The 14331-nt window shown below is 41.7% G+C and overlaps 2 protein-coding genes across 2 annotated transcripts; one reads left to right on the forward strand and one right to left on the reverse strand.

Moving 5' to 3' along the window:
- Positions 1-2: 2 nt before the first annotated feature.
- On the reverse strand, positions 3-8754 carry tbc1d10c (TBC1 domain family, member 10C). Its single transcript, XM_083786097.1, has 10 exons — positions 8701-8754; positions 8405-8554; positions 7662-7761; positions 6915-7025; positions 6225-6331; positions 4556-4670; positions 4260-4325; positions 3676-3865; positions 3351-3508; positions 3-2424 (listed from the first exon to the last, which is right to left on the reverse strand). Exons 2-10 carry the CDS (start codon positions 8548-8550, stop codon positions 37-39), a joined length of 3381 nt encoding a protein of 1126 aa, XP_083642223.1. The 5' UTR covers positions 8551-8554; positions 8701-8754; the 3' UTR covers positions 3-36.
- Positions 8755-9427: 673 nt separating this feature from the next.
- ndufs8b (NADH:ubiquinone oxidoreductase core subunit S8b) lies at positions 9428-13525 on the forward strand. Its single transcript, XM_083785692.1, has 7 exons — positions 9428-9556; positions 10017-10065; positions 10187-10252; positions 10377-10466; positions 10747-10919; positions 12443-12571; positions 12912-13525. Exons 2-7 carry the CDS (start codon positions 10017-10019, stop codon positions 13041-13043), a joined length of 639 nt encoding a protein of 212 aa, XP_083641818.1. The 5' UTR covers positions 9428-9556; the 3' UTR covers positions 13044-13525.
- Positions 13526-14331: the final 806 nt, after the last annotated feature.

Genomic DNA, 14331 nt, shown 5'->3' on the forward strand with positions numbered 1-14331 from the left:
CAAACATTTGGAAATAGAAATTGTTTTATTTACATGTTAGAAGTAGGTATCCGCATATGGAGCAGAGTGTCGTTTGGAACCAATGCTCCCTCTGCCTTGTTGAACCTGGAAACTCTTGCCCCTTGTCTGCGGTTTCCGCCTCTCTCGCTCTCTCTCTTTCTCCACCTCTCTTTTCTTTCTCAACTTATCTTCCTCCTTTTCCATCCTCTCTTGTTCCCTCCGTCTCCTCTTCCTCTCCTTAGAGGTCAATTTATCTCCGTCTACATGCTCTACCAGTAGGTCTTTGTCTGCTCCATCACTGAAGTCTTGAATCAAGATTTTAGGGACCTGGACTTTGGGTACAGCTTTTTCCTTGATATGTTTTGGATGCTCTCCTTTCAGACGGCGGAAGAGGCCAAAGCGTTTAGGGCTGTCAAGAGGCTTCTGACCTCCCATCGTCTCTTTAATGCCAATAGTATTTTTAGACTCCATTGATTGCTCTTCTTTCTCGATAGAGCCCTCACCAGAATGGGTGTCAAGGAGATTTCGGTTGGAGTTAATTAACTTGGGAATAGATTGGGATGGAGCATGTTCCAGTTGTCTGGGGATAGATTCTGATTGGTTCAGTTGCTGTGGGGCAGTGAAAAGGTCCTCTGAAAGCCTGCAAGCCAACCTGGATCCTAAGGAGCTGGACAACTTGCGTATGCGAAAGTCACCGGAAGAGGTGCTTATACGGGAGCCAGCAGCTTGTATCACTTCTGGGTTGCAGAATTCAGCCTGGTCAGCAGAAAGGTGAAAATCATCTGTGTTTAGGGCTGGTGGTTTACTTGCAATGCTTGGATTGTCCATTGTGGTGCACTTGCCTTTATGCATTTGCTGAGGGATGACGGATGAAATAATGTCTGGAGACGTTATGCCAGTTTCTGCATCTTTCCTGTTTTCTGTAACATTTTCAGTCTTCTGTTTGTCTTCCATAGGATTAATGGTGGCCTGACTCTCTGGTTGTTCAGCTGCAGACGTGTCTGTCTCTTTCATCATTTTTCTGTATGATTCTACCTGTTTGTGTAATTGTAAGTCTAGCTCCAGCTCTGTCTCAAGTTCCTGTGTTCCTGTATTTTCCCCTATGTATGTCTGGGCATTTGCCAGTACATTAGTTTCTTTTTCAGTTTGAGTGCGAGATTCCGATTTAATTTCTGTTGCTGGCAACACCTCTGTATCTTTATCTCTAATTTCTACTGCCTGTGACTCCTTGGCTGTCTCTCTAATCACTTCTGGTTCTTGTTGCAACTCCTTTGCTTTATCCGACTCTTCAGCAATCTGTGCCTCAGATTCCCCATCTCTCTGATAGACCAGATCTGTGTTATATCCCATCTTGACCTCAGTCTCATTTCTTGTAATTATCTCTGTATGTGTTTCCATCTTCATATTTTGCACATTTTCAATGAGTTGCTTCTCTGCTCTTGTTTCCATCTGTGCCACAGGTTCATTTATTGTCTCCTCTGCTGCTTGTGTATTTACCCCTGTGTTTAGATCACTATCAGCATCTTCCATTATCTGAGTCGGTTTCCTCCCAGTGGTCACCATATTTTCATTTACTGACACCTGTTTCGTTTTCTCTTTCTGTGTTTCTGCTGTTCTTCCTGCCTCCATTTCCTGTTTCAGGCTGTAACTCTGCTGTTCCGTGACCTGTGATTGGCCACTATGATCCAGCTCATCGTTTTGGTCCAGTTCTTCTTCACTGAACTGACTGTTGACTGAACATTGCCTTGTTTCTGTCGCTTCAATTCTGTCTCCTTCAGAATTATCTGTGCATTGTGATGGCGAAGAGCTGTTGAGTTCATCTGTCTCTTTGGGTTGTGTGTTCTTTTTTACTGACTTGGTCTGCTCTAGTTTGTTTGAGGGGGTCTTCTCTCTATCTTTCGCTTCCCTATGTTTCGTTGGTGTGGTCTGGCTCTCTTGTTCTTTGCAAAGTTCTTCAAGTTTGATTTGTCCAGTTAGATTTGCTTCTATGTGTTTTCCGTGCTCCTCTAAGACCATGTCCTCTTCCTCCGCAATGTGCTGCACACTCTTTGGACTGCTGTTAATCCAGCTGTCCTTTCCTTTCTCCCTGGCTTCCATGAAATTATGCTTCCCAATTTTACCTCTGCCTTCCCAATCGCTTGTGTCAGCCTTAACGTCTTTCCTCCACTTTCGGAGGATGGATGGAGAGAGGCTAAGGGAGAGCGTAGAGGCTGATCGAGCAATAGGCACAGAGAGGTTGCTTTTCTCTCTCTCCTTCCTGTTCCTTTCTTCCTCCTTCAACTGAAACTTTGCCCATGCCATCCTGTATCCATGGTAACGACCTCTGGGGTCAAATGTGGACGAGGGTCGCTCTTCCCTCCACTTCTTCAGCTCCCTCTCGGTCTCCCTCTCCAGATCCTTTGTTGAGAGCGGCACAGAGCACACCTGAAACAAAATGGGAGATGGAAGAAATTATTCACTATAGGTATTGATATACCATTGCGATATTGGCACTGGTGTGTCATATGGCTGGTGCACTCTGCCTTTGGTCTCTTGCCTATGACCGCAGCGCACCAATACCTCACAGATCTTAAATTAAGCGGTTCTCCAGAACCAGTGTGTGGGGTATTGGTTTCAGCTTCACTGATTGGCCGAGCTTTGTGAAATGTTTAGAAACGAGTCCCAATAACTTTTATGTTATCCTTTTTTTCTTGTTTAACTTTACCTCTGTGCCGTTTACATTTTGAGTCCATATTTCCATATTTGGTCAATTGATCATATGGTATGGGTACTTTCATAGAAATTCAGTCTCAGTAGTTTTATAGGAATTCAGTCTCAGTAGTTTTACCAGAACTTATTGGCCCTCAATCAATCACAATGCAAGGTCAGAACATGACTGTCACATACTGTATATTATTGCACTGCAATTGATATTTTCCCTGTGAAGTGTAGTTCGTTGCACAGTATGTTACAGTTTAGATCAGGGGTTCTCAATGTTTTTAGCTGGGGACCCCCGGAATTGCTTTGAAAACCAGATATAATCATTAAGGAAGGTTTATGCATGCACCATGTACTATGTAAACTCTTAATTTCCATTTTCCAGCCATTCAGTTTTTTTAATAATATTTTGGGGACCCACCAAAATAATTAGGCGACCCGTGGGGTCTCGACCGGGTTGAGAACCCCTGGTTTAGATGACATGGAGGGCAAGTCTATCCTTACTTTAACTTTGTCACTGCACAAGTCAAGTTTATACCAGGTATAAAGGAGTGCGTTAAATTATTTTGTGTATGACTCGCAGTTGCATATAAACTGCCAAGCTTGCAACACAGCCACCTTCACGTGTAGCATCATCTTGATTCTTTACATACCTCTTCTATGAAGGCGCCATCTTCTTCTGGTATGTGCTCCTTGACACCCCTCAGTCTCTCCAGAGTCTCCATCTGTCCCTCACACTCCTGCCTCTGCCTCATATGGCCCAGCACCCTGCGCACCAACACCACCGCTACCTGGAACAAGACACGCACCCCTGGACAGAAGAGAAAGGCAGGTGGATGTAGTAATGAGAGAAGATTTGTGTTCACAGCATGCAAATGATGAGGGAGGAATCTAAAAGGAGATTCACATACATTTTCATCACAGTAGGGTAAATTAAATGTAGGAACCAAAGGTTAGGTTTATGTCATGCATGCATACCATAGCAGAAAAAGAGATCCCAGACTCGGACCAGGATGTTGAAGGGCAGCTGGCGCGTGAACAAGCACATCAGCCAATCTGTGGCGAACATGAGAGGTTGCACATCATGGCGCTGCAGGTGCTTGTGAGCTTCTGGACAAGTTCTCTTTAGAACCCAAGACAAAATTATGGCGTCGAACAGAACTCCATCCTACACACACACACACACACACACACACAGGTCCAGGTGGTTCGGGGGAAAAAAGGGTATTTTGTTATGTACGTAATTTACATTCGTTCAAACTCTGAACTCTGACTAGGGAGGGAGTCTGGGAGATAGGTGGGTTGTTATATTTCTGATGTGAAAGAAAATATGCCTAGTGTCCTTGAACAAGACGCTGAACCCCTAATTGCTCCTGATGTGCAGGTTGATGCCTTGCATTGTTTCCTCCGCCATCAGTGTGTGAATGGGTGAATGTAATGCACAATCTATGTGAAGTGCCTTGGATAAAGGCGCTATATAAATGCACATGTTCTCTAAATGCACCATTTACCAAATAGGTTGCTTCCCTATTCTACAGTAATGTAACTGTGCATTTTCTCACCAGCAGAGGGCTGTAGTATCCAGGCATGTAGTGTTCACTGATCTGCACCAGGCACCAGAAAGTGTCCTGTCAAATAAGGTGAAGAACACACTTTTTTTGCAATTACGTGCATAAGGGACTATTTACACAAGACGGGAACGTGTTTGATCTCACCTGGTCTAAAATACAACATGCATTATTTACATTTCACCTTGCTTGAGTTAATTACTACTAAAATGTAACTAAATACTGTAAGTGTGCCATATGCATACGTATATATTTTATCCTGAGTGTACAGTAACTAAACTATAGATTACCTCACATGGCATGTGCATTAGCAGCACAGAAGCTACAGGTGCCTGGGCCTGACAGTAGCCTTCCTCAGGCTGGTACTGCGTATAGGCCTTAAGCACACGGAATAGACCACGTTGCCTTCACATGGAGAAAGGAAAGTTAGAATTCACACAAACCACAGCTTTATAGTCACAACAGTAAATTTGACTCAAAACAAATGCAAAATCAAGTAGATAAAGTAAAGGATCAAATCAATTGACAGAAGTCAGAGGTGATGCCTGTATCTAGGTCGTGTGCCCGGTCAGAGGTTTCTCAGTTTTCCATTTAGATGGATACCAGTGGGAATGAAATATGTAGGTCTAAAGCTAAATGCTGAGTTGACAGAAATGAATCTTGCACCACTACTTCAAGAGATAAAAAACAATTTGGAAAGGTGGAAAATATTTAATCCTACTTTATGGGGCAAAGTTAATACTATTAATTATGTAATAGCATCACAATTTAATTATGTATCAATGATGCTACCACTGACTATTCCTAGTGGGATATACAAACAATATAATCAGATGGTGAAAGATTATTTGTGGAATGGGAAAAAGCCAAGGATTAATATAAAAAAGATGTGTTCCCCTAGGGAATGTGGCGGCTTGGCTCTTCCGAATGTAATGTATAAATTATATTTTGAATTGTCTAAATTAGCGAGGCATTGGGCTGAATATGATTCCCAACTGGACTGGGTAAAACATCTATGGTAGCTCCTTTCAAACCCATACAGATTCTCTTTCAGATTAAAATGGTAGAAGGGGGGGAAGAGTCCTATTTTGAAACATTCCCAATGGGTATGGTCTGAGGTCCATAGGCTGATGGAGAAATCCCAATATAAACAGGGATTTTCTTCTATATGGGATATTCCACATATCTTGATAGGTAAACATTAATTTAGCTGGGAGCCTTGGCAAAGAAATGGCATAGGTGTAATGATGATTTATATATGGATGAAAGTTTTAAGTCATATCAGGAGTTGGGGAATCAATTTAACCTGATGGGTAGGGGTGAATTTTGGAAATATCTTCAACTAAGAAGTAGTGTTGGAAGTGTGTTCAACCTTAACAGGGGTATAGAGGAATCTAATATGTTGAAAACTATTTTTGACCTGCCACCAACAATAGTAATAATGCATAGTGCTTCAATAATTTTCAAAAATATAATGGAATTTCAAAGTGCAAAGACTGAAAATCTTAGATTAATATGGCAAAGGGATTTAGGATGTGAAATAAGTGAAGAGAAATGGTCAAATATAATTTCGAAAGTTGGGTAGGCCAACTGTACAGATGATATAATCACTACACCCCTCCACTATATGTGGAGGGGTGTTGTCCATTTGGGGACTTGGGGTAGTTTTTGACTGCTAGTTGTGTTGTGTTTTTTGTTTGTTTTGTTTCTCTTTTCTTTTGTGTAAGTCATGTGTATTTTGTATGCTTAACCCATTTTGGGTGGTAACCCCTTTTGGTGTGTGAGCTTGTAGGTCTGCTATCTTTGAAAAATCGAAGAACCACTGACATAGAAACATAGCTTTTTCAGAAAACTGTCAGGATGTAGAAGACATTTTTAGAATCTGATCTCAGGTAACAATCATTAAATAACTTTGATGACAAAAGAAAAGCACAGGTAAAGGCGGGTGGGAATGTTTACCCATGCCCGTCCCTGGACTGGAACATCTCGTGGAAAGGGAACTGCCGATCCAGGTCTCTCTCAATAATATCCACCCAGCTCTTCAGTGCTGGCTGTGCGTCCAGAGACTGACACACATAAGAATATCTCGTATCAATCCAATCCGCTTTATTTATAGAGCACATATACTAAAATACCAAGAGCAAAACAATACACAATAAATAGAGGGGGGGGGGGGGGGTTTCATGAAGGTGCGAGGTGCGTGTCATTCACATTACACAGGAAGCCAACGTTGGATAATGTTAAAGGTCATCCTTGTTCTTTGCTTTCTAGAATAGTCAATGGCATGGCATGAAAATACAACATTGCTGCTAGGCAAGTAGGCAGAAATTTATTTATTTTTTTCATAAATGAAGACCCTATTATTTGTTATATTATGGTATCATGCTAAAGTAATGACAATAGCCAATATACAAGCCTACAATATTTGACCAATAAAAAGCATTAACAAAACTACATTTATTGAAACACAGTTTATTCTTTTTTTTTCTTTTTTCATTCATTCAAAATTTCATTCACATTTCCTGAAAAGTTAAATTTTCTGGATTACTTCCAAGTTCCAACACTTCTGTGTTAAAAGCCAAAAAGGCCTTTCTTTCTGCAGGAAAAAATATATACTGTATATATTATTTCTCTTTGTTCCCCTCTTACCTGGTAGAGGTCTTTGTTGTGTTTCATCCTATCAGTGGCTCCACACAGCAGTGGCCAGCACTTAGCTCTAAGTGAGGCTGGGATGCCCTTCTGACACTGTTCTTTGACCACCTGAGGCATAGGGGAAAGAAGACATGAAATTAGCATAGAGAGTATATGCTGGGAATTAGTTACATATAGCGCTATTCAACATTTGATGGGATATAATTATAGTACCAGTTGTACTATTGTAGTCTGTGACCTGATCCACCATGGATTGAATTTGGTTTGCTGTGTGTGTTCTGCTTAGTTTACATTATGCCTTGCACCCTGTATCCACTGTTGATGTGCGCATAATTTCACAAAAGCAGTCTGTGATAGTACCATTGTAAATCATCAATTGAGTGTTTACAGCAGTGGTTCTGAAAACTTTTTGTGCCAAGGACCCCCAAATTGATATTTATTTGGCCGCAGACCCCCATCTGAAAATATGTTGTGCCAGGGACCCCCAGAAGATAATTCATTTGTGTACAAAAAGCATCTAAAATATTAAACATATTCTAACATTTTCAATATTTTGAGCTTGTACATCTGATATTTTTCAACTTGCCAACACATGGATAAAGTACTTAGTTAAAATTATTTTGATGCTATGTTAACTTATTTTGCTGGGGACCCAATGTAACCCCCTAAGGACCCCTGTGGGTCCCTGGACCCCACTTTGAGAACCAATCAATCAATATTTTGTGTATCTTTCTCATGCTATACTTTGCTGCTGTTCTTCAGTAAGATGTGATCCCATTGGCTGATGATGTTGATCCACTTGGCCTCTCTCTGCCTGACCAGCTCAGGGGGAGGGCCCACACTCCTGACAACACAACATACATAAGAGTAGGTCAGCATTTCAAACACAAAACATACATACATACATACATACATACATACATACATACATACATACATACATACATATAGTGACAAACATAGCTGTTCATTGGAGAATTCAAAAACGTATACAATTATGGTGCATCTATTCTCTATAAATTGTCAATTGCTCAATTGTCAGCTTGCACCCCTATGTGTTACAGTTAGAGCAGTGCCGCAAAACAAGAGAAGACCGGAAACAGGAAAACCACAAGGTAGTGGTACACACGTCTTCGTGACAGCAGGCCAGGATGTTATCATCAGGGGGAGTAGAGGACTGCAGGTGATAGTTGCTTGTTTCTGAGCTGAATTTATACTGCTTCCTTTTTCTGACTTCATTTAAACAGTGAATTAATTATCTTCTTTCTTTCTTTCTTTCTTTCTTAATTTCTTTCTAGTCAAACGGAACATTTTGGCATTTCCAGGACTGTCTGTCTGTCTGGTCAATAATAATGATCTATCCTTTAGTTCATTTGCGATTACAAATAAAATATCACATTAAGACTGTAATTAAAAGAATAATGATGACCATGGCAAGTAAAACAAACAAGAGCATAGGCTTTAGAAACAAAAATACTTATACTTACTCATGTTTGGATCCATTTGCCAGAATGAATCCAAACCGATCAGTCTCTGTGACCATTGGTCCAAAACTGGCCTCTGATCCTGCAGCTGAAGCAGAACCATCCTCTTCACTGAGGTTCTTCTGGACTGGGCTGGTTAGATTCAACATCTCACTGAGCAGGAGAGGAGATGTCAGAAAGCTTGGCACTCATCATCACCACACACAATGACATTTAGCCTATACTCAACCCTTTCATTATAAGAACTGCATGGTAATGTATCAGTCAGACATGTAATTTAATTTCGCAAAGCCACCCACCTGAAGTTGTTTCAGAGAGACCTTTACCAATTGGCAAGGGAAAGAAAGCTGTCCATTCATTATATTAGGCTATGGAAGAATACTTTTTTGCTGAATGCAACAAAAAAAAGAGAAAACAATAAGAAGGAAATCGTCCAACGTCATACAATTTCTGGTTCCGTTTCAGAACTGTGAAGTAACTGTAACTTCCTCTCCCTAAAGATAACCACATATAGCTATAGCAATGGCATTGTTAAAACAATTCATGTTGTGTGTATTGTGTTTAAATACCTTTTCAGTGACCCTCCTCAGATTAATTTATTTGGTTTGTCTTATTGTCTAGCAGGTATTGATCCTCAACCTCAAGTGATGGAAGAGGAGGATCACTACACTGACTAACTGACTCCCCCCCCCCCCCCCCCCCCCCCCTCTCTCTCTCTCTCTCTCTCTGTCCCCACGGCCACCCCCACGCAGGGTCAGTAGTAGGCTAATCTCTAATCGGTATAATCTCACAAATCACAACATAAAATGACCCAAATGGTAAACAAAAACTTTAAACTGAATTATCTGCAATGATAATATGCAACAAGTCATAGAATTGGCTGTCATTTCTCTAAGCACCCGCAGCAGGCCAGTTAACTGTCTGCGACACTAAACATCATGGCGCTACATTTATCCTAGCCTGGTGAAACCACTCCCCCTGCTGGACAACAAAAATCTGGCGAGGGGGGAGGGGTTCATACATTTATCCCACTTCTGGCCTTGTCCTAGCTTCTGGCTTCCCTCTTTTTCATCATCTTTACTGGTGCGGCACACCGATGCTGCCCCTAGAGTGTGCTGGTTGCCGCTAGTAAAAGTTGTGAACGAGCCTGCCGAGGTAAGTGCCACGAACTTTGTATTGTTATTAATTTCCAAGTCTAGTGTCCAGTGTTCTTTTTTATGGTAATTTAAAGTGACATGCACTCACCGCTTGATTATGATCATTTTGTGTTAATAAATTAGACAAGTATGTTGATAATGGAGTCAGTAAATTGAACAGCTTGTTTGGAAAAAAAAGTAAAAAAGACAGATAGTAAACATTAACATAGGCTATATAGTCTGACTAAATGATGCAATAGATTGGCGATAAGCTACAACGGAAGTGCGCATTTTTATCTAACGGTCTTTTATTTGCATGGAGAAAGTAATGGATTAGGGCTGTTACAAAACTATTATTCAGCACTCTTACACAAGCAGGCAGACTGACAGCACGCTGACTAAACGTTACTGTGCTGCTACCATTATAACCACTGGATAATGTGTCATCTGTCTTCTCTGGGGTTTTATTTTTTTACAAGATGTATACTTTGAGTTTGAGTCTACGCTTTATTCATTACTGGAGACCAGGTAATACAATGGTTACAGTAGCCTATTGCATCCTTGATACCAATAACAAATAAACATAGGCTACTATACTGGTGTTTTGTTTTATGGCTGTTTTATGATCATGCCACATTTGTGTCCGTAGGCACCATTGGAATCTATTCTGGCCTCATCCGCTCTTTCGGTCTCAGTGTGCCAAGACAGGGCTACAGTAAGTCATATACAAAAACACTGCTATATTCATTGGTTTTTATGTTTCAACAAAGGGCCATTATCATCAGACTTTATCTGACCACTCCCTCTGTCTCTCCTTGCTGCGCTGTTCTTCTCCGAAGAATATGTAAACTCTAAGGAACTACCAAATGATTTGAAGTCCATCACAGACAGGGCTGCTACAACTCTCCTTTGGACTGAACTATTTAGAGGTATCTCTCTGTCTCTGTCTGTCTCTGTCTGTCTCTGTCTCTCTCTCTCTGTGTGTGTGTGTGTGTGTGTGTGTGTGTGTGTGTGTGTGTGTGTGTGTGTGTGTGTGTGTGTGTGTGTGTGTCTCTCTCTCTCTCTCTCTCACACACACACACACACACACACACACACACACACACACACACACACACACACACACACACACACACAACACAACACGACACCATTACTACACCAGTAGTTCTTTGCTTGTCTCTTTCTCTGGCTTTCTACAACCTGCAGGACTGGGGATGACCTTGAGTTATCTGTTCCGTGAGCCTGCCACCATCAACTATCCATTTGAAAAGGGCCCCTTGTCGCCCCGCTTTCGTGGAGAGCATGCCCTCCGCCGTTACCCAAATGGGGAGGAACGCTGCATTGCATGCAAGTTATGTGAGGCCATCTGCCCTGCCCAGGTGAGCACATTTCTTATTCTTGCAATAAAGTAAAATTGTATGGTATGCACTGTGCAGTGTGTGTGGCAATACATGCTATATAAATGTTCTGTTTCTCTGTCTTTCTCTATATATTTGTGTGTTATAATATATATATTGATATAATATATCAATATATATTTCACTAAGAATCATACAGCCACGCCGTCTTGAGCAGACTTGAGCTACGAGGGGCAGATTGGATCAGTTTGTTTTGTGGCAATTTCTTTTGGAGAAGACCATTACAGTAGTAGTACCTACTGAAGATAAAGGTTGATAATTTGTATGTATTTCTTTGGACATAAATCCTCTCATTAATGCAATATTTTTTAAGATAATCATGGGTTGATTTCATTATTGACTTATACAATCAATCTGGGAACTCATAGACAAAAAAGGGGAAAACGTATTTTTGTTTGAGCTGAACCCGTCTTGAGAGATTAGACATACAATAATGTAGCTAAATTATAAACATTTAGATCTGAATCCATAATTAACTACTTCAGCTCTTCTGTTTGGAAAACTGGCCCTGGCAGGCAACTTGCTTCACATTCATCATATCACACTTGAGCCCTTGTATGCTAAAGTCAAGTCCTGCTTATGCAGGAGATCCCGTCCTCCACGGTCTTGATACATACTGTATCTCTCTCTGAATGACACCTGTGCTTGTGCATTTATATAGCGCTTTTATCTAAAGCGCTTTACATAGATTGTGCATTACATTCACCCATTCACACACATTCATAAACCGATGGCGGTGGAAACCATGCAAGGCACCAACCTGCTCATCAGGAGCCTTGCTCAGAGTCTTGCTCAAGGACACTTCGACACTAACTCTGGGGGAGTCCGGGATCGAACTGGGAACCTTGCGCCGTCACCACGATCACCATACATGGTCATGACATCAAACAGGTCACCTCCTATAAATATCTAGGAGTGCACATTGATTGTGATATGAGCTGGCACTCCCATGTGACAAGTATGTGTGCAGAAATACACCAGCGCCTTCATTTTCTCCGTAGGCTCAGACTTTTTGGTGTAAGTAGAAACATAATGCTGATCTTCTATAGAGCTAGTATAGAGTCTATTGTAAGGTATGGTATCACCAGTTGGTTTGGAAACCTAACTGTCAAGTACAAATCTGAGATCCTTAGATTAGCCAAAATGGCAGGGAAGACCCCCAGGTCATCTTTGAGCAGGCCACCATTGGGCAGGTTAAGAAAGTTGTGTCTGACCCCTCCCATGTACTATACCTTGAGTATAGGCTAATGCCATCATTTCAGGTAGGAGGTACGAGGTCCATGCGTGCAAATATAATAGGTACAAGCATTCCTCAGTCCCTCTGTCAATCTCACTCCTTAACCGGGTCCTTGCAGAGGGCAGACAGGGTAGGGGTAGAAGGTTTTGAGGTGATGCTCTCCTTTTTGCACTAGGTATGTCAGCGTGTGTGTTATTTAAATGTTGTACGAGTCACTGTGTACCTCTACTGTTTGTATTGTATCCAGGCCATCACCATTGAGGCTGAGACACGTGCTGATGGCAGCAGGAGGACTACACGCTATGACATTGATATGACAAAATGTATCTACTGTGGCTTCTGCCAGGAGGCCTGCCCTGTTGATGCCATTGTTCAGGTAAGCTAAACAGCTCATGGAAACTATGAATATAGCTTATACTGGCTCTATAGTGTTATCGTCTTGGCCAGGTCGAGAGGCAAAGACTGCTTTCGTGCCTGTGTGTGTGTGTGTGTGTGTGTGTGTGTGTGTGTGTGTGTGTGTGTGTGTGTGTGTGTGTGTGTGTGTGCGTGTGCGTGCGTGCGTGCGTGTGTGTGTGTGTGTGCGTGCGTGCGTGCGTTTATGTGTGTCACATGTATTTATATAGTATACGTATACATACCTTAAATATATATGTATAATTATTGAATTATTCTTGTCCTCCTTTCATTCCTTCATATCCCTTCGTCACTCCCTATAGGGCCCAAACTTTGAGTTTTCCACTGAGACCCATGAAGAGCTGCTGTACAATAAAGAGAAGCTGCTCAACAATGGAGATCAATGGGAGGTGGAGATTGCTGCCAACATTAAGGCTGACTACCTATATAGATAGAATGACCGACCGTTGTGTATACAGTATCAGTAAACTGCCTTTGAAGCCAGTGCGTCAATCAATGACATACTTTGATTGTACATAATAGAAAAGAGTTTTAAGAGATTATTTGGATAGATTATCCTCAAATTTACAGTTGGCCAGTAGGCCAAATGCATTTGTTGCTATGCTCTCAGGGCAACAATAAACGCACAAATATGACTCCTTGTAGTGTTAGTGGACAATACATAATACATATAATGTAGGCTACTCTGTGGATATTCTTAATTCTTATTCTTATTGCATATTATATTATAAGCCCTGTGAATGGGAGGACCTTCATGGAAATAGGCCCTGGGCTTTTTGCGTTCTCCTTTTAGCATCCTTTTGTATACATTTGTACCACTGTACCTTTTTTGCAAAGTTTATAAAGTATTCAATCAATCAAAGCCCATATATCCTATGCATGGTACTGCAACCAAATATAAAACACTTTAAAGGCATTTCATTGACCCGTGTGACAGTACTTTGGAGCAGTATAATGTAATATTGATTATTGCCTATTACCAGTAAGACGCCTGAGGGCGAGAAGCACGTGACCTCTTCCTAAAAGGAGAGGTCGTGCACTGGCCATATATGGAGCGTGTCTTGAGTGTACAGGTTTTATGAGGTCAGATCATCATAATGGAATGTCAAAACAGGTCAGCTCCATACAGTATATGGAGATCTAAGGGTGGCAGCGGGGGGCAGTGTCTTGAGTGTACAGGGTTTGATGAGGGCCCAGGTTAGCCTGGCGCAGCCACACTTCACCCGCCCCTATTGCATAGCCCAGCGCAGTGGTATATTAGTATCGCAACGCGAGGCTACGCCCAGGTAGGGCCGTGACTTAATTTTCTGGCCTGTTGAGAACTCTAGTTTTCACTGGCTGCCGGGCACGGCTGCACAAATAACTTTGGGGCAGGCTCGTCTAGACTAGAGTTTAAATGGACAGGTATCAGTCAAAAGGGAGACATCAAAGAGGAAGCATGGATGGGGGGGGATCAATATATGGAATGTCAGAACAGGTTCTGACACATATCGATATACTAATATTGATGACATCAGGGATCTCCTTATATGGGCTTAATTGCGACAGCAAGTCGCATTTACTATGATCCCTGATTTACTATCATCCCTGATGTCATAGTGATGTCACGAGACCTTGGCACAATATATGGGGGCTTTCCTAAGTATGAGGATTTTGAGTGTCGAAAAACACAACATGTATGGGGATTTTGAGTGACAGAAAAACGCACGATTCCATAGTTAA

This window comes from Protomyctophum parallelum, assembly GCF_964188405.1.
Source record: "Protomyctophum parallelum genome assembly, chromosome: 16".
Lineage (NCBI taxonomy): Eukaryota > Metazoa > Chordata > Actinopteri > Myctophiformes > Myctophidae > Protomyctophum > Protomyctophum parallelum.